This window comes from Aphis gossypii, chromosome 2 (assembly GCF_020184175.1).
Source record: "Aphis gossypii isolate Hap1 chromosome 2, ASM2018417v2, whole genome shotgun sequence".
In the NCBI taxonomy this organism is placed as follows: Eukaryota; Metazoa; Arthropoda; class Insecta; order Hemiptera; family Aphididae; genus Aphis; species Aphis gossypii.
This window is the reverse complement of record NC_065531.1, coordinates 68672941-68694574: the sequence shown is the minus strand read 5'-3', so window position 1 is coordinate 68694574 and position 21634 is coordinate 68672941. Positions and strand designations below refer to the sequence as shown.

Sequence of the window (21634 nt, the reverse complement as noted above, 5' to 3'; positions counted from 1 at the left end):
AATTCGAATTAAAATTCGTTGCCGAGGGAATTGTACGCGGTCCCAACGGTGGCAACGTTAGCACGATAGAGAACGTCATGCACGAGAACTGTGGCAACGCGGCGTGGGTGCGGTGAGAGGTGATTGGAGGGTATTGCCAAGTGACGAGTGTTTGACAGCTGAAACGCGCGAGGGTCGATTCTATTTCTGAAATTATTCCATTCCCCCATTTTTTTTGTCCCCTTCCGTGCGGGCCACACGAAAACAGTACAAGGAAATATGTCACGTTCGGGTGTTTGCGCCTTGCAAGGGGATGAATATATATATTGTAACACGTTACACATCCCTACTCGCCCGCCTATCCGTCGTCAGGGCCATCGGACCGATAAATCGGTCCAACGACGTTCTTGTCCGGACGTGTCACGAAAAAAACAAATCCGAAACGTGTTTTGCCTTTTTTCTGACAGCTGTAATGGCCGTGTTGAGCAATCTATGAATGCCGCGTCTCTTGCAGGGTCGAAAACCCAAACGTCGTAAACAAAATAACCTTTACAATATTTTGGTTTGAAATCAATGGAAAGAAAGAACGCTGCTACTATGATTTTTTTTCTTCTACGATGTTTATATTATTTTTACCACAATAAAAGAAACGATAAAAATGTATACTGCATTGTATTTATGTTTCAACTTAATTAAATAGCAATAACATATTAATATATATATATATCCATGATTTTTAAGACTCGTTGATTGTTATTTATAAAGTATGTAATGAAAATAAAATAAATTATAAAAGAGAAAAACGTTAAATAATTTAAGTATGAAAACAAGTTCTTAGAATTTAAACTTCAGACAGTTTTATATTGTGAGTAAATTAATCCGAAATGTTCTACATAAAAACTCGAGCAGAACCGGTTGCGTTATTTGTTAATATTCATTATTCAATACAATATATTTCAATAGGCAATACATTGGACTACGGTTTGTGGGCAGACAATTTCACTCGTTATATTATCGAAGGTATACATATACCTATAATCTAAGTGATTATTTGCAAACATGTAACATGTACATTTTTTTTACATATATATTATACCTGTACGTGTTTATGTATATTTTGAAAATGTTGAATAAGAAATGACCATAATACTAGTAAGATATTAAATATTTAAGTTTATTTTTAAGTTATTTAATTCTTCTATGCATAAACTTATATATTAATATATTATTATACCATACTTAAATAGTAAGATTAAGGAGTTTAATAATTTTATATTATTTGAATAACAGTACATTCCTATAATTGCTGAACTCAAATTCGATTTGCATCGAAGGTTTCTATAAACTCGATAGTTGACTCCGTTCATAAAAACGAAATATAATACAATTATAAAGTAATACACGTTAACTTTTGCTTAAATTTTCTACGATAGTGATATAGAAATATTAAATCCAATCAAAAACTAATATGTATGCATATATTAAAAGTACGAATAGATATTTATTAAACTGTGCAGTAGAAATTTAATGCCATCAAGACATCAACAATACCCATTTTTAACAGGTCTTTTAATTTTTTCGAGACAACCAAGTTTCAATTATTTATCTATAGGTATTTCTTTTTCTGTTTTTTTCTTTTGAAAGCTGTGCGTTGTCAACTGCTCTATTTTTACGCTCCATTGTCCAACCGCTTGCCACTAATTGTACCTACGCAGCAAAAACCCGCGGGACGCAGTTCTTGATTAATTCTCCTTCTACCCGACCACAAGATTGATCGATTCCCGGTCAAACGCGACAGGGATATTGCTCTTCGCTCGGAATCCGTCCCTCTAGTTGAGTTTTGGACAAGAAAAGTCTAACACACACCACCGCCGCTGTTTGTCCGTCAACACGATCCATCAACGTCTGACGGTCCCCTACTCGAAAAGCTTTTCCGGGGTAGAGGGGATGGGGGTGCGGGAATATGATCGATAGCCCTACCCACCACGATTCCTCACCCCCTCGAAAGCGGAAGGATCGGCGGCCCGAGACCACCGTCGCACCCTATTCTCCGCCAGCGTCCTGTCGGAATCGATTTTATTATACGGTGCAGCGTGAAGAAGTTACCTAAAACCCAAGGCGAACGGCAATTACGGCCGGTAACGAGATTCGTCTGACACGCGATACACTCCACGCACTGCTCCGATGCAACGCGCGGTGCGAAAGTTCTCCACCGACCGCCACTGCCTAGGGGACTTATAAAAGGATTACGAGACGAATTTCGTTACAGTTTATAGAAGGCCATATTGGGCGCATGGAGTAATCCTTTTACTCGTACACGTTATTTACTGTATACACTATATACTTATAAGAATACAACTTCTGCTATGATAGATCGTCACTATATGCAGCTATGACCCGTGTGCAAAAACGGTGTCGTAGGTTAAACGCGAGGGTTGTGTATTAGATTAGTGGTGTACACACCACGTATAGATATAATATTAATATTGTGAGACACATTAATGCAAATAAGCATTTGTGATGGTGAATATTTCTCTCCAGAAATGTACAACGCGTTTAAATTTGAAAATTTAACCAACGATAGGCTTATTTTATATTTTTTGAAACGAAATTAACCTAAAACTCGAGACTCGCGAGTGATCGTTTGTAATCCTATACACACGCGGCGATTATGTCAAATCATCACTTTATTGAACGTATTGCAATACACATGTTATTTTACAAAATTACAATAGTGTTTACGTCAACTTCTTTAAGTTTTTTTTTTATTGAATTTAAAACCAAAATGTATTTCTCAGCACAGATCTCTTGGATAAAAAAAAAACTATCGTTAAAGCGGGACGTATTGTATAATATTATCGTAAATATATGTATATTATATTATATAGTTTCAAAATTAATTTAATTGTGACGTTTGATTTAGTATGTTATATGACATGAGATTGACGTATTTGCGTGAGTGCGTGACAATAATATTATATATTATTATTTAACAAACTTAAATAATAATATGTATATAAATATACTCTGATAAATTATATATAAACGAGTGTATTGCACGAGAACTCAACAGTCAACACGTAAACTTTAATATAAACTTGATTCAACAATTACTTCGAATATACTGTGCAGCACTCCATATTATATACCTATACACGAAGTAGCGATATGAGTAGGTACACAACGAAACACGGGATGATACAGACGAGGCGTATATAATATTGTAATACGTAGAGGAGAGACGATATAGATTTTATACACCATAATGCACGTTATAATATATGAGATATCTATACATATATATATACGCGTATACAGAGTTGAACAAACAACGAAGTAGATTTCTATTAAAAACGATCTACAAAGAGGTCGGGACATAATGCTTGTGGTGCTTTATTAAATGTTAAGTGTGGATCGAAATCTTGAACAGTTTGAAAATTAGAACAATCGACCCTTCTCTAAAACACCTCCATTGGAACGATTTTTATTTCACAAGACCACGCCGACGTTGTAAAAACAACGAAACATATATATATATTATATATTATAATATATTTGAATTTCTACCCTATAGCTTTTTTTTGTATACATACTAATTGTCGCGACGGTTTTCTTTTATAAATAAGTGACGAGAAATTCATTATTTAAATACACGCAGCACACGCAACCCTACGTTCACGCAGTTTTGGAAACCCCTGCAGTCCCCATAACACGCGTGTGTTCGGTTTATATGCCACACAAAAAGGGGTGTATACTGTATATAATGCTATAATATAACGTTAACGCACATACGAAGAGGGCTGTTGGCCGTAACGGGGCAACAAGTGCGTTTACGCCGAATTAAAACTCCATCAATCATTCTGCAGCTCGGCCAACTGAAAAACCTTGAATTGGAGAATATAAATTGTAGTATAGTAAAAACTGTACACAGAGAAAAGTAAAAAGTATGAATAATACTCATTTTTGACCATTTAGTATCATGTTGATATCACCAAAAGGTTAGTAATCCATTTGTTGACGATCATGCAATGATTTTTTTATATTATGTAAAAGTGCTTTCATCGCAAATAACATAAATGTACATCGTATATAAGTACATAATTTACTATAAGTAGCAATAGCGATTTAACATGTTGATAACTATTATATTATTATGTATTAAAATATTAAATATTTTATCATATAATAATTATTTTGTTGTTATTTTACTATTTATTAACACAACAATGGAATTGTTTGTTAAAATGTAAAGCATTGTTAAAACAATAATATAAATATTACTGAAGTCGGCATTATATTAAGTTTTTATATTAAAAAAAGAAATAAAGAAATATTGTTTATCACTACAGTCGATGATCATTATGAATAATATATTTTTTTAAAAACCTGTACTTAGTAGAAGAATTATTTGTCAAAAGGTGGTTGACCAAAAATTAGTTTTTTTATGTTGTCAAAATTACTTGGATCATTTTCAATTTTCAATAAATGGCCATATGGTTTCTATGTTATAGAACTCAGTTTTTATGTATTCAAAATTTAAAGTGACATTTAACGGGATTCTTCAATCTTCGCGATCTAATGAGCTGTTACCAATTTACAAAATATCAATTCAAGGTTATTTCTAGTTTTTTTTAGACACGACAAAATTACAATTAAGTACTTAGTCACTATATAAAATGTTGTAAGACAACATCCCAAGACGTATTATTATAAAAGTATTTAGTAAAAAAATTTTAAAGTTAAATAATAAAATGATATTTAATTATTAATCAAACTATTATAATCATTAACTTTATTATAATCATCGAACAATAAATTAATAAATTTAAAATTTAGATGACAATACATAATCAATAATCATTCTTTTTTATTAAAGTGTATGATGAATATATATATACAAGCTAATTCAACCAACACAACAGTGTTATATTAGGAAATCATTATAAATTATAAAAAAAAAATCGTAGGTATGAAAGAAAAACTTTCTTATTTTTTTAATACAAACAATAGATATTAGATGCCAAATTTAAAGTAAGAAATGTAGTTTAAGTTAAACAAGTTTTACACAAAATATAAAAGTTTTCTTTTAATACACTACCAGATATACTACTTTATTAAAGTACAAAAAGTTTTCTTAAATATATTAGTTTTAAAATCAGTAACCTGTAGATAATTGACTGATTCTATATTGAAGTATAAAAATTAATTTTGTAGTAGTATTAAATATAACAAAACAGTCAAATCCAGAGTCAAAATATATGTATACAATATACATACTATTAAGTATTATGTAATATTATGTTATATGAAAATCACTAAGTTTTCATTGAAATATATAACATAAATTATATTGAATATAATTTTAAATGTTTACTTAAAAAATACTGTGGTAAAGAAAAAAATAGCAAGTAAAATATTTTTAATTAGTTTATGAACTAATTTAGAATTTTAAAGCCTCCAGTTTATTTATAATTAATATAAATACTTTAATTTCATAGGAATTAATACCTCAAGTAATTTTAAATAAAAATTAATAATATTTTAAATCAATTTAATATTAAAAATTATAATAATATAATTTTCTTAACAAAGCGATATTTCAAGTATGACAGTATTTTTAGAATAGGTAATATTATTTGTATTAAATATTTAAGTTTATTATACTTCATAATTTTTATACTAAACTGTCATTTTTGGATATTGTTTAAAAGAAAAAAGTATTTTATAATTGATACAACAGTGTTTTATAAACAACAAGAAAAGGTTTAATTATTACTAATGTACACTTGTAAACAAAATCGCATCTACATTATGGGTTTATAATTTACAAGAAAAATTGTTTATTTAATTTTACATATGTAGGGAAACCTATTGTATGAAAACAGTTTCGGCGACGGGTACCATACGTATTAAATATTTTGGAATTCATAATATTGTCTTAACGTGGCTCCCCCGCGGAGCACCAGTTAGCCGTATAATAGTGTATATACACATTACACAAAATACTACTAACGATACGTCGTAAACTATCAAATCCCCATAAAGATCCCTGTTAATGATGCCAATGACTTGACATATTTTATAGAGTATATGAGAAGGGACCAAATATAGGGACCCTTTTTTTATTTTGAAAACAAAAAATTACTGTAACCATTGTTGGTTGTTTTAACGTTTTGGTAAAAATAGAGAACTAAAAAGAGAATAATGTTATGACGGAATATATTAAAAAAATTTTTATAATTTTTATGTGCACTGTTTTGTGAACAGAGAAACTGTAAAAAATTAAAATCAACCACGTCATTATTATAAAGTGCACCGCTAGTCAATATTTATAGTACATGGGGTATTGCATTTTTACGTATTTTTTTTATGAGCCGTGAAATACTTTTGTAGTAGGATTTATCAAAACGTTTATAAAATAAAAAAAAATAAACGTTATAATATAAGGGCCGTCTGCGAATGACAAGACCGACGTTGTTGTGTACTGGAAAAATTCATCCAGTACCCTAGACCGACGTCAAAAGCAATAATTTCCACCGTCGTTTTCCGTCCTCTCGTCGCATCCGCCGGGACGTCTTTATATCCGTAAACCAATAACGCGCAGAGCCCATAGTGTCCCCCATCCAGTCAAATCCCGTTATTCAGCTATTCTTTGGAATCACGAAATTAAATTAAATTCAACGGACCTTAATGGACGAACAGCGCAGACTATGTGTAGTAGGCCACTAATAATAATTATTATATTGAAAAAAACATAATCCTTAGTCGTACGTCGTTTGAAAAAGTTAAATAGCAAAACAAATGCATTTATTTAATTTAGGTTCGTGCCTAATAGTTAAAATGAAAATAGCACGGCATTGATCATTCATACTTATCCTCCTAAAATATGCATTCTTTTCCATTAATAGCACTTTGATTTATAGATAATCAAAATGATATTGAATCTTAATTAGTTCATATCAAGAACATAGACATTAAAGTTAATGCTTGATCATATACTTATAATAAGTGCAATAATTAATAACCACAATAATCACATTAACCATATAAAATAAGTGTTATCTTTATTTAATAATTGTGCATGATATCTACTTATATTATTTTAGTAAGACATTTATAAAACAGTTTAATTAATACTCGTATATTGAAAAAAAGGGATTAAAATCTATTTTTTTTTTTTTTACTTAAATCAAATAAACAAATGAAAGGACAATCCGTAGAAAAAAATGCATATTTATCAGAATCAAAAATATTAAATGAATACTGAATAAAGTAAAGTGAAAAATTATATACTAATCAATAATGTAATAAGTATTGTTGTGTTAAAAAGAGATAATTGTATAATTTTCGGTAAAATTAAAATCAAAATAAACACTTAGCTCATTATTTTTACATCTAAACTAAAACAAAATAGTATACTTCAAACTCAAATGTATAAGACTAAATAAAATGTATATTTATACATAAAATATTATACGATTTTTAAATTTAATAATAGACTCAAAAAATATATGGCAAACATTGGTTGATTAGGTTACAAAGGATTCTATAATGAATAATTATTATATACGTTTATGAGGCATGGAGCTGTATGGATAATCCTATAGTCACATTTCATCAGTCACTTTCATCAACATACATTAATTACGTTTATTTTTTTTTTTTGTTTATTTGCATTATGTCAGACGTCAGTATCGGATTTCGTCTTTCAACTTTTTCATTTCTCATCGTGCTCCAGGTTCCTATTGCAGCCCAATTTTAAACAACAGTCTTTGAATAATGTTTTTATACTTCTAAGTTCTAACTCGTATATTTTACATAATATACTTGTCAGCTATAAAGATTTTGAAATGCATTGCTAAACCGCAATACATAGTTTAAAAAAATATATAATTAAAATACCAGCTTTAGAAACTTATAGGAAAAAGTTATTGAATTAAAAAAACACATTCAATTTGTTGTATTAAACATTTTTTTAAAAAAAATTTAAAAAAAAAAGTGATAAGTATGTCACAATCAAATACATTTTTATATTAAAATCACATAACTAGTACCTATTTATATTATTATTGTTTAATCAAAAACTATGTTATATAAGCGTGAATATTATTTATACTTCAAAAGAATTTTTTTCTATTGATACAGTAAGAGTACCTAAAACTAAATTGATTTTTAGTATAATACCTACGTATATTGTTATAGCATTATATTATACTTTTAAGTTTCATTGGTACTACCCTATTATTCGTTATTCAGATGAATACATGACGATATCATGTTATAATATATTAATATATATTCAAATATTTTATTTCCCATTAAAAAGACCAATTTAGATTGTATTCAAACACCTATTTTTGTAATATTTTTCGCTAAATTAAACGAAATATATATATTATAATTTTAGAACGTGATTAAGTATAAAAGATATTATAGCGAGAGAAATTTTACAAACCCATAATATACTATATAAATATTATATTTGAAACAAGAATAACTTATGTTAATAACACATATTTTATAGATTATAGACAACATGTAGTTGAAATTACTGTTATTTAAAACATCAATATTGCAAACAAACAAAATTAATTCGTTTCTTTTGATAATTTGATTAAAATAATTTTCCAAACAATATTTTATAATATAATAGTTGTATGGAAATTCAAAAATGTAATACGTACAAATTTTTATAACTTATTTGGTCTTAATAATTTTAAAACACTTTTAAATAATAATTAAAAAGTATATGACAAATAATATTAATAATATTATTTTTATTGCCATAAACAAATTTAAAGAAATATTAATCTCGATTTTTGATTTATTTAATCTTCTACAATATAGTATAATTTCATCTATATCAGATTTAAATTCTTGGAGGAAACGACTAGTATGATGATTTCATAGAAAATTCTAAAAACTAATAAATATTTATTATATTTGATAATATATGAATAGGGATTTCAATTTTGTGATTCTACGAAAATCTAAGCCTACCAGCTGATGACTATTGTTGTTGACATGACGTATCCAAATATATTTTTTGAATTTCTATATCGTTTTAACTGTTTTAAGTATACGAATTATTACAACACACATAATATATAACAAACGCCATATTTAATACTGAACTATACATAGGTTTTACCAATCATATAGGTACCGATTATTACGATAAAATATCCTCGAAGATCGTTTAGCACATTTTTTCATATATGAGCATCAAATTACATACATACTAATATAATATATTAATAGGTATAGGTAAATTTAAATATTATTGTACAGTGGTTATCATTTTAATTACGTTCCTATCTCTGTTCACATAAATTTCCGATAACCACTACGTTAAAAATTCACGATTGCTTACTATATATATATATATATATTTGATAAATTGAATTCGCATGAGCCTTTTTGCAAGGGGTTAGCTTTTAAGTATGACATATTATAATAGGTAAACGCATTATGCGACAAAATAAAAAAATAAAAACTCACAGTCTTCGGCTAAATTGGTGTTTTCGTCTATGAACGTGTTGGACCCAGTAACCGGAGTCCATAATTGACTGTCAGACGACAGGAAAACGGCCGTCACCAGCAGCAGCATTGACGTTGTCCACCTGCTGTGAAACATCGTCACACGAAAATCGCACTCGCGAGTCTCGTCGAAATAGTTAACAACAATATTATATTATATTGTAGTCGTTATCATTAGCCGTTTGGCAGTGTATCACGTTAATATTACCGAATGATAACGCTCGAAAAAAACAATCGCGAATTATTAATATTAAAATGCGTAACCGATATTAGTGAAATAACGACGAGAGACCGCGGAACTACCGGACGAGACGTCGCGCGAACCGACGACGCGGGACAAACACCGTACGACCGCGACCATGCCGTGCGCGATTACGACTGACGGGTGGCGGAGGCGGCAGCGCGTCGCGACGGACCAACACTACGACGACGAAGGGTCGCCCCGTCGCGCCCCCCACCAACATCGTCACTACGTTAAACCTCCCCCCCGGCGCGCGGAGACTACTCGTTTTTCAATATCTCTAATATATCATACACCTTTAAAAACACGACATATTATTATATATACAGTATATACACGCACGTGACACCGCTCGGAAATACTCGTCCTCTAAAATATACACACATAGGTAGGTACCTACCATACGAGTACCACAATATTATATATAGGTACCTATACGGTATAAAATTATAGGTGGTACACGTCTCTTATCTGGAATAAATTATTATAAAATAATATAATATTTACTCACAATATTATTATAATAACATTTATCATGATGTTATATTGTGACTATTATGATGCTGTGTTTGAGTCCGGTGGTTTTGGGTTTTGTCTTTTATCCCCCTTTCTTTGGACGTCCTACCGTTTTTGTCCTCCACAATAAGTAAATGACGCGTATACTCGTCGTATTATAGGTACCTTCTATATACATTATATTTTTGTATATGTGCTCGAAATGTCGAGATCTAACGTTTTGATTTGTTTTTTTCTTACACGGACGACCCTCGGTCGCGGGTTCACAGTGTAGAAACGTCATGTGATTATTATCGTTATTATTATTCCGTTGTCATTTTTATCGCTTGTCCCGGACGATAGATTTACGAGCCGGAATGTGATTTGTGAGTTTGACCGTCCGCGTCTGGACTGGAGAAATAAATAAATAATAATAACAAATTATACGCGTGTTCCTTGTGCGCGTTCACATATATTTATATATAAATGTGTGTGCAGCGTATATTTAAATAAGCTAATAAACAACCTCAGAGCTTTTTCTCCTATTCGCCCGCAGAGCGTTATATTATAATATTATGTGTGTATATAATAGAACGCGAGAGCCGAGAGACAACACGAATGACACACACCGTACACAACTTAACACACGGCAGTCAGAATAGGGTAATGTATACACGTCTTGATGTTTTGTGTTTTCTCGTGGTACATAATATGACGTGTCGTGTGCATTATATTGTGTTATAAAGTTTTTGTGGTTACCGGATTTTTTTTTTTTTTATCCATTTATTTTAACTAAGATGCGTAGCAAGAATTTTTTCTTAAGGGGTGAGTGGGTGATTTAATTTTTATTTAAATAACAACTTGTATGCACTTTATAATAATCATCAACCTTCGCATTAAATCAAATACGAAATAGAACTAATACAAAATAGTATGAAGAAATCTAAAGCATATATTTTATTATAGTAAGTAGATACTCGTACATGTATTGTATAAATGCTGCCAAAGGGGTGGATCGTGGATATTTAAACACCCAAAACATCTCCCTGATTACGTCATTGTTTGTATCGCAAGTATTTTTTTTTTTTTTGCGTGAGTCATTAAATAATAAAAACTGTATTCTTTCAAATGTATTTATTGTACTTATTTTTAGTTAATAAATATAAGACTTAATAAAAAGTATGTATATATATTATCTTATTATTTATTATAATTTCTTTAATAAGAGTAAGAATTTTAATATTAATCGTGCTCTTAACATGTTTTCATGTACCACCTTGGGCAAGCGTGCCACGGATTTACTAGTCATGTCGTAGACCGTTTCGGTAAAAAATACTATACGAATTACGAATGAACACGCGATGTTGTAGCGTTTCTGGGATAATTGAAACCGAAATCGTTTTATATAGGTGTGATTGTTAGTTACAACAGTTTCCAATTGCCATTTGACTTATTGTATTCATGGGATAGTCAAGACTTCCGTCGAAACAGTAAAACGTTAGTTATAATACAATTAATTTGAATGTGTTTATAACAGACAATAATGGGGAATGAGGATAACAGAAATCCCATTAGACATCCCACTACGCACCATGTAATTTAGTGTCCACTAAACATAATATTTTAAGCCTGGTAAATTAGCCTATACTATATTATGTTATAGGTTCTCAATAGCTCGAGACTTTCATGGTAAATACCATATTTAACTTTCTCGACAATTTTGAGATAAAATTACCGTTTTTATACTAATATAAACTTGAAACTGCTATAAAATTGAATGGGTGTTCTAAAAAAAAATATATATATGTTACGGTAAATGAAGTTGTATCGAAAAATAACGTTATTTACTTATAAATGTGGAAATTATCGTTATTTTTAACAAAATAACGTTGATAACCGCATGTAAAGAGAAATGTTGATTATAAAATAGATGTTCAACGATTAATGATAAGGTGTCAGTTTAAATAATCGTCAAAAATGTGTAATTCGTAGGTAAACTAATAAAACTTTATTGGAGACAGTCTAGTGTGATAAGATACCTATATATATACATAGTTTCAATTAAGAACATCATACCTAATGAAAAATTATATATAGTTGACTAATATGACTATACTTTAGTTCTTTAGTTTATGTACTAAAAAAAAAACAAAAATACTGTCGTCTTATGTTGTATGTGTATCAATTAAATTTGGTTATTGATAATTGATATAGGTACATCATAAATTCATGTACACACTGTTTGTACAACTTTTAATGGAAAAATAAAATATATCTTTATATGAACTAACCGGATGATAGATAATAATTATTTTTTTATCAACTAAGGGTATAAGGATTATAGTAATCTTATTAAATAAGTTAAAGAATCAAAAATGTATTTTAAAACTTTTGTTGAAATGAAAATAATGAAAGATTATAGTTTGGTACGTAAGTACAATATTCTAATAATAATAAATGAGAAAGATTACCTTATTAGACTAGTTGACGTACAAATTGTTGTATTACGTTAAGATTGACGAATTGTTTGATATTTTTCATGAAGAATATTCTGCCATGAAGCCATGGAAGATGAAATCATATGATTACTGAACTGAAAAATAAATAATATTGCAACATGACTAATGTAACAGTTATGGTTTAGGTACCTACTTAAAGTTATGTGTTCAACAAGCCCGGATTAAGGGGGGAGCCAAGGGGGGCCACGTCCCCGGGGCCCACATTTATAAAGGACTCATAGTATTCTCGGCTTAAAATTACATTGAGTGATGATTTGTACTTTTTATAGTACCTATAAGAATATTTTTATTTTTTTCTTGTTTGAACTAACCGGCGATGAGGCCCGTTAAAAAGCTAGAAAAAAACTTTTACATAAAAATACTTAATTTATTTGTAAGTATGTATTTTAATAAAAAATAATAGGTTTTTGTTTTTATCCTTATTAATCGTTAACATTAGAGTACGGATTTTAAAGCAATGTTCACTAAAGCAAAACACTGTTCAATGCCAGAAAATAGAACATCCAAGAAAAGTTAAATATGGTCTTCTTTAGTACAATCACACACGCTAAGAAATATCAAATATAATAAATTCGAAGAAAGCCCGTTAATCATGAACAATGTGATAAAATTAAACGATGATAGGTAGTTGAACTGCAGTGCTGTCATAGCAAGACTGGTTGCAACAATAAACGTTGTGCCTGTTGAGAAGCTGAAAAGTTGTGTAACAGTAAAATATAAATACAACTTGTAAAAATAAATAAGTAATAAAAATACAATGTTGCTTATTTCAAAAATACCTACATCATTTTACAATTGTATTAATATTATTTGAGATTCACAAGCATATCTGCTTTAAAACAGCAATTACCCATGATTTAGTTAATAATGTTATTCACAAGAAAATATCGTTAATTCCCACATTTATAGGTAAATAACGCGGGGATAGATTTAGGTATGTGGTGGTCCGTGGGCGGAATGCATTGCGGAGACTGCTCAAACATAAACTAGAAAATATAGTTTTTTCTTACCTATTAAAATATCATAAAATTGGGGGGGCCCTGCAGCCAACTCAGCTCTCCCCTAAATCCGGCACTGAAATAATATTATTTTCCGTAATTTATACACTGTTGAAATATTGATATTTCTATACGCAAACACACACAACTTAATTTTACTTATAAATAAATGATACTAACCATTGTATCATATATAATTAATGTTATACACTTTTAATATTAAAATGTTTTATAAAAAAAAGTTGTTAAAAAATTATTATAAGTGTACATTTTCAAAATATTGTTCGTCTTTAATAGTTTAATACATTCAATTTTATTTTATTAAAATAATTTATAAAAACATAATAATTCCAGCTCTTTTTAATGATACACAATATTATAATATTATGGTAATATATTGCTATAGATATAACTATATAAGGTAAAAAAAAAAGGAAGAAAAATATTGCCCATTTCGAAAATTTAATTTAGAATAAAATCGATACATTTTCATTTACACTTAAATTGATGCGTAATATATTGCAATAAAAATTGGAAATTGGTGTACTCATCTGTGATCTGTCAATATAATATCATTCGTGCGTACATTCATTGGTGAATGTTAAAATTTTAAGATAGAAATATTACAATAAATATTCGCAAACAATATTTGAATAAATTCAATTGTTCAATTTTATAATTTACAATATTAATATAATAATATGTCGATATAATGGACTTTTTAACTTTTATACTTTGAATATTCCTGTTCGTAAATTGATCTTATAATACCTAAGTATAGACGTCAGTTGCAGAGTATTGTTTAAGTAGGAACCTAATAGTTATTTGTATGATTTCTAACAGATTTAATACATAGTAATACACTAATGACTAATATAATAATATGTTATATCATAATATGTTGTACGCTGATAGTCTCCTGAATGATTGAATATATTTATTTTTTGATTTAATAACTAAAGGAAATTTTCCTCGATTTTACACAATTAGCTTTATTCAACATCTTTGAATACAATAATAAGCAAGTAATGAATATTAATAAACAATAAAAAAAAAAAAAAATGATAAAACTGAAGATTATAATAAACCATTAAGAACGTTTCGAATTTATAATTTTTATACTTTTTGTACAATTTTGCATGCGATGCAGTTATAATCAGTTAGGTTAACCATAGTTCAAGATGGGTATAAGCCCGTAGCCGTATCATAAATTCATAATAAAATCAAAGGCATTTACACAAGTAGGATTTAATTTATCTAAATAATATTATTATTTATAGATATTGAAATATAATAAATTAATAAAGTATTTTAATAATACATAGTATTAATAAGCATTTGACTAGTTATGTCTTTGCATTCTTCTTCTTAGTAAAAATATTCAGTTTATTTAAATAGTTATAATAATTTATTTATTTGTATTTAATATAAGATGACTATATTTATAATAATGCAATATTACATTAAATAGTTTTATCAAATGTTGAAAATTGAAATATATACCTACTCACTTGTACAAAATCAGCTATAATTATTTAAGCATTCCGTTCGATAAATTATATTATGGTTAGTATATAAGTAATCTTATGTAGAAACAAAATTTTTAACTTGAAAATGAAAATAGTATATATTTTATAATAATAAGAGAATATACTCATTAATGTTCATGATTTTTTTCTGATCGGAGAAAAGTTTATATGCTAATTAGACCTTTTTTAGTAAAAAATGTGCCCTTTATATTGGTTATCTAAACTTGATATAGCACAATATGCAAATCTGTAAATATATTAATAAAAGTAAGCTATAATAATAGCCACGGATCATGGTATAGGCATGTTTTATTAAAAAAAAAAAAAAAAAAAAACAGTATTCTCCATAAATCCTCAATTTTATTTTATGTTTACGATGATCAGTGGTAGTTCACTCAACTTTGATTTTTTTAAACTTAATAATAAATCATTATTTTACTATTTTTATTTAAATTATGGTACTAAAAAAGTATGATCGGATTAAATTATAAACTATTAAAATACCTATTTGATTTTTCACAATTAAAACGTATTATAGTCGAAATGATTCAGTGTATAATAAATATACTTTGAAACAGTACTATAACCAGATGTGTGTATATAATTGAGTTATTTGCCCTAAAAATAAAATAATCGATTATTCATTGGACGTATAATTAAAAATTTATTATTTATGAAATATTTTAAATAAATACAATGTAAATACAATATTATAATATTATGTTATGAAAAAATTTATTTTTGATGAAATTATGTACATAAACCTACACGATTAAATTGAAATTCATTTTTAAGCTTTAATGAGTATTAATATATTTATTAACACACACTTTTTATTTAATTATTTACTTAATACTATTTTGATTTCAAGTATTTTTATTAATTATTGATGTTCTTACAGTCTAATAACATATATTCTTATCTATATAGGTATAAGTATAATAAGTAATATAGAATCTAATTTTCGGAAAGTGTGAAACCACAGCTGTCATATTTTGGAAAGGAATTTTTAATAAAAATGCAAATTCTTATAAACATTCACTTATACCAATACAACATATACAAACTACTAAATAAGTCAACAAAGAAATATAATTTAAATAAAAAAAACTGAAAAAATCATTTAAAATTATCCTGCAGTAGGTACTTATAGTGAGTTATGTATAATACATACCTAGCTTTAAAAACCGTTTTCATAACAAATTATACTTCAATTAAGTATATACCATTAAGTGATTAGCATATTTTATTATATTATATCTGTCATAACTCATAATACTTAAATCCAGGACGGTATTGTTTTAGAAAATGAATTAATAATTTCAAAAAAGTATATAATCAACAAAAAAGCCTAAGTTCAGGTTTCAAGTTATATAATGTCTACACTTCTAATGTTGTATAATATTTTATTTGAAAACTAATTTTTACACTTACTTTTCTATAAAAGTCATTTCAGACGGCTAGAATAATCGATGAAGGTTCAAACTTTTAATGGCTCTACACTTCTACAGTTTATATAAAATTATGTTCAAACGAGTTTCGTATACTCAATATATCTTTATATAAAAGTGATAAATATTATTTTTGCGAATTTAATCTATAAAGTGTAAACCAAGTTAGCGGTTTTATAAGACCGCGTCGTATATATTCGTATTGATGGAAATGAGAAAATATAATATAATATACGACAATGTTTAGACGCATGGTAGTAATAATAAATAAGTGCGATAACGACATATTATGCATTCTGATTTTTGATTGAATGTAAATATGTAAAAAAGAAACGAAATAAAATTGTTATAGTGAACAAAAAAAAGTCATAAGACTTTGGATGTAAATTGTACAATGTTTGACGATAAAACATAATGGAATCATTCATTGTGGGGACTGGGGAGTGTATAAAAAAAAAATAGTGGTTTTATAATAATGTAAATATTTCGACAGCAAAATAGATTTGAGGGGGTTTGTAGTCTTTAAAAAAAATTATGTTTATGCTTACATTATATAAATACAATCGTTTAATGATTTATATTCATTTTTTGTCCGTATAATATAATAACAACAAAATACTAAATAAAAAGGTAAGTGCATAATATGTTATGTACATATTATATACTGTATAGCATTGTACACTTTATAAGCCTTAATTTTGTATTATCAGTTCTAATTTCACATTTTTCAATATTTTATCTTTTCGTTATTAAAATATTTACACGTTTAGATAAATCTACATTGACAGTTGTTAAAAGACGCATTAACACGTCTGGAACAGCGTAAATCAATAAACGTTGACAATGGCTTACTCAGCAACTGTAGTAAGCTAAAAGCTTTTCATAATTGATCCGCTATGTTAAAATGTCATAAAACACTTATTATTATTCAAAACCGTATTATATGAGTATATTATTAAGTAATAGTATATTTTGTATAAAATAAAAAATTTAATAAAATGTCAAGGAATTTATCTACAATATACCAAGTATTATGTGTTATGAAAAACTTTGAACGTAGGTACAGTGTTAGTACGAGAAGATGATGGATCATGCTATCACGGAAATGAAAACTTCGAATACAAAAATATGATAATATATAACATTTAAGCTTGTCTGAATCAAAATTATGCAAAATGTTAAAAATACAATTTTAATAAAAAAAATAAAATATGCATAACTTATTCAAATTATAAAGTTTATGTATTTTTAATACAATTCAATATTCTAAAATAAATTGTACTGTATGAAATATGAATATAAAAACTTAAAAGTTATTTTTAAATTTAATTAATCATCTATTTGTTGGGTTTTTTTAAATATCTCAAGAAATAATCGAACTTTTATGGCTCTTTAGAATAATTTACATCCATATAGTAAACATTTGCATTTGAGTCAAAAAATATTATAGGTATGTCATATTAGTATATACCTAACTACAACAATTTAAGTTGATATGGGATATTGTGTGCATAGTTTTTTAATTGTTATCTGGTTAAAAACTTAAATTAAAACAGAATAACATATTTTATTGTTTAATCAAAAAGTTGGGTTCAAAAATCTGAATAAAATGTATTAATTTATTTTTAAACTGTAAAATGTTTTCGTGAAACCGTTTCACCCTACACCTCAATTTAGGTAATACATTAGTATATTACTATGGTAATAAATAATTATTATACAGTTTATTTTCATATTATTAGAATAGGTACTGTGCTTTACATTTTGTTTTATGATGAACCAGATAACTCAGGTATTCATAATCTGAATATATTAAAAGCTGATTAAATTAATCAACTAAGTACAAACTCGTGTTACCCGCCGTGTTTGTGTGAAAATAAAAGTGTATTCTGCGGCAGTTGACAGTGAATTTCCGAAGAATAAACAATATAAGAAAATGAGGGGGATAATTTATAGTTTGTTAAAATGCATTGGACGTGGAATGGGCAATTCTCGTTCTATTGTACACTTTTAGGTTCGAAGCGAAGCGAGCAAGCTGTATTGGATTTACAGTGATAATGTTTGTATTATTTTTTTTTTTTGAGATAATAAAACTGTTTCAAAAGTTTTGAGCAACGCGGCCTCTGTGTAGTTTTAGTAAAAGCGAATGCGAATAGTATTATTTGTACCAGTTCTGAGAATATCGCAAACTCGTGAGAAGATACCTACATAATATGATATATATTATATTCTTCACAAAACATTGATAATTTTTGGAAATGTCTGCTTAAAATCGTTCTTTGAAATCGAAGATTTATCACTTGTTTTAAAATTAAAACTTTCCTCGCCTAATCCATACTTGCATTAATGATTATGGACATCACACTGTTAATAAAATATGTTTTTCCTGTAGTTAAAAACATTAATAACTAGAAGTAGTCGTCTTCTTAGAATTAGAAGGCATTAATAATAATAATAAAAATTTCTTCTTAAGGACGCCTTACCCGCATACTTTATCTCAGTATTATATTTTATGTACAACATAACACATTTAAAATTTGCATTAAGCAAAATCAATTTAATAACGGTATAATTTAGTACTAGATAAATTGACCAAATTGAGCTTATCAAACTATAAGAAAAAAATATTATCTATAAAGCACCTCACGGGTTATTATTGATATTTTAATACTTAAGTAAGTTATAAATTATAATTTATAAGTTTATAACTTTGTAAAACATAACATTTTTACATATTTACAATATTTTAAAATACTCATAATAATATGCTTTACAATTTAATTATCAATAAAAGTCAAAAAAATGTCTTAGATAATATTCTTACCTTTAGACTTTAGGTGTTAATTTTATTTAATCTAATTAAATACTACAATACAAAATTGGTTCTGGAGGACGACGATTTATTATATTATTATTATTATTATTATTGTAAGTTTGTTTTAACGGCGGAAATTACATATGCAATTCAGTGATCTTTTATTTAATACTGTTTAATACGCGCCACTTTTCAAGTATAATTGTTTAAGTATTTATTTTCTTTCGTTTCATTAGCTTTTAATATGAAAAATAAAACGTATTTTTGTTTAAATAATTATAGTAATTTCTTTATAATCTCTCATTAAAATAATTTGTGCACATTAGGTTTAGATAGCAATAATTAATGAATAAGTGGGGTTTACATTTTACAGCTAGGGTTAGTTGAATATATGACTGGTACACAATATGAGCAACATTAAGTTTGATTAGACGGAAACTAATTTTAATAATTAAGAGAACCCTTCCTTAACGTTTTTGTTAGATAAACCCCTCGTAATTATAAATATATCGCATGGTGTAAGCTTTTTATTTATTAAATGTTACGAATATAATATGCTCGTAAATTGATGTATAAGTAAATAGTAACGATAATGATTTTGGTATTATTTAAAAATATATATTTATATAAATTATAAAATTTCATTTTTTTAATGTATCTCGTAAGATATCTTGATGATAAATCAAATAGCCAGCCATTAAATATTTTTCAATTGTATATTATTGTTTAATACGATTGAACTTTGTTTTCAATTTCGAAAAACTAACGGTAATGATATATGTGATTTTCATTTTTAACTCGAAATATTTATTAACATAACAATAGAAACCGTCAACCGTAGTTCCACAGTTCAACGTATGGTACACGCATTTTTATATGACGCGTATGAAAAATATATTAACTTAAATGATGAGGTGAATGGTATGAATGCCTTACCATCATAATGCGGTCATCTGTGAAACGAAGCTGCTGTGGATTTTATGAAAACGTGCGTATATAATATGTGTATGATAAAATAAATTGTAAGATGGTCTTGAAATATTTGTAAGTCTCATGTGTACGTGCAATAATAATAATTATATTATTATCTGTAACATCATTATATTATCATAAATTACATTAAAATCAAATATTTTACATATTTTGTGAAATTATTTATACGTTTATTTATAACATTCATTTTTTTTTTAATAAGATAGGCGATAGTATATAATGGTACACTTGAATGCTTGAAATGTAATAGGTAATACGTTCAAAAGACGCACTTACCTATATACGTTATAAAAGAAAATAATAGTAAAATGTGTAAGCTATCGTCTAGAGGAGAGTGAAACTAAAGGAAGAACTAACAAAAAGTAAATTTAAGCATAACAGGATCGTACGATGATGGAAGAAAAATATATGTGTTTAAATATTGGTAATACGTAGTTTGGAAAAAAGTATATTCTGATATTCTATTCCTATCCATACCCTAATAATAATATGCCATAATTCATTTTTTTCTTATAAAATTAGTGGACATTTTGGAACTTTGACAAATCAATTGTATTATATAATATTAACTTACATAACATTGCAGTTACCTACCTTATTGCGACTATTATTCGTCCCTTGATAATTCACGTGCGATTGAGATGTAAAATTGAAAGGGTCGGTAAACGTTTTAATAACTTTTGTAACAATTTAATATTATTCCAGAAAACTAATATAAAGCAATTGGATCATTCTCTGATGTAAAAAAATCTCCGTATAGAACTGCAAAATAACTTTTAAAATTGTTATTTTTCGTTTAAATATCCAATTTCTCACTTATAAAAAAAATGTGCATAATATGAATTTTAAATATTTTGAAATAGCTATAAGAATCACTTACCAGAAACTTGATATTACACTTTCAAGTTGTTTGATTAAGAAAAAAAATAACTAGACAATTTCAAATGTCAATAAATATAGCTTAAATATAGAGCCAAAATATTTAAAAACTTTTATTGTATTCGGAAAATATTAATATCAAGTACCTACCTACTTGACGAAATCATCAAAAAAAAAAAAAAAACCAAATAGATT

At 27.5% G+C, this 21634-nt stretch overlaps 1 protein-coding gene and 1 long non-coding RNA gene across 3 annotated transcripts in view; both read right to left on the bottom strand.

Annotated features, from left to right (window-relative positions):
* Positions 1–9907, bottom strand: part of LOC114126069 (tyrosine-protein kinase transmembrane receptor Ror-like) — a 71902-nt gene extending 61995 nt beyond the window's left edge. For both annotated transcript variants that reach the window (XM_027989945.2, XM_027989946.2), the window contains exon 1: positions 9481–9907. In XM_027989945.2, the coding sequence (XP_027845746.1) occupies positions 9481–9616 (136 nt within the window). In that variant the 5' untranslated portion in view covers positions 9617–9907. The remainder of the gene's footprint in view (positions 1–9480) is intronic.
* A 2825-nt stretch (positions 9908–12732) lies between these two features.
* On the bottom strand, positions 12733–21294 carry LOC126549536 (uncharacterized). Its single transcript, XR_007603653.1, has 3 exons — positions 21155–21294; positions 20504–20655; positions 12733–12848 (listed from the first exon to the last, which is right to left on the bottom strand). It is a non-coding gene; the product is annotated as an uncharacterized LOC126549536 (long non-coding RNA).
* Positions 21295–21634: the final 340 nt, after the last annotated feature.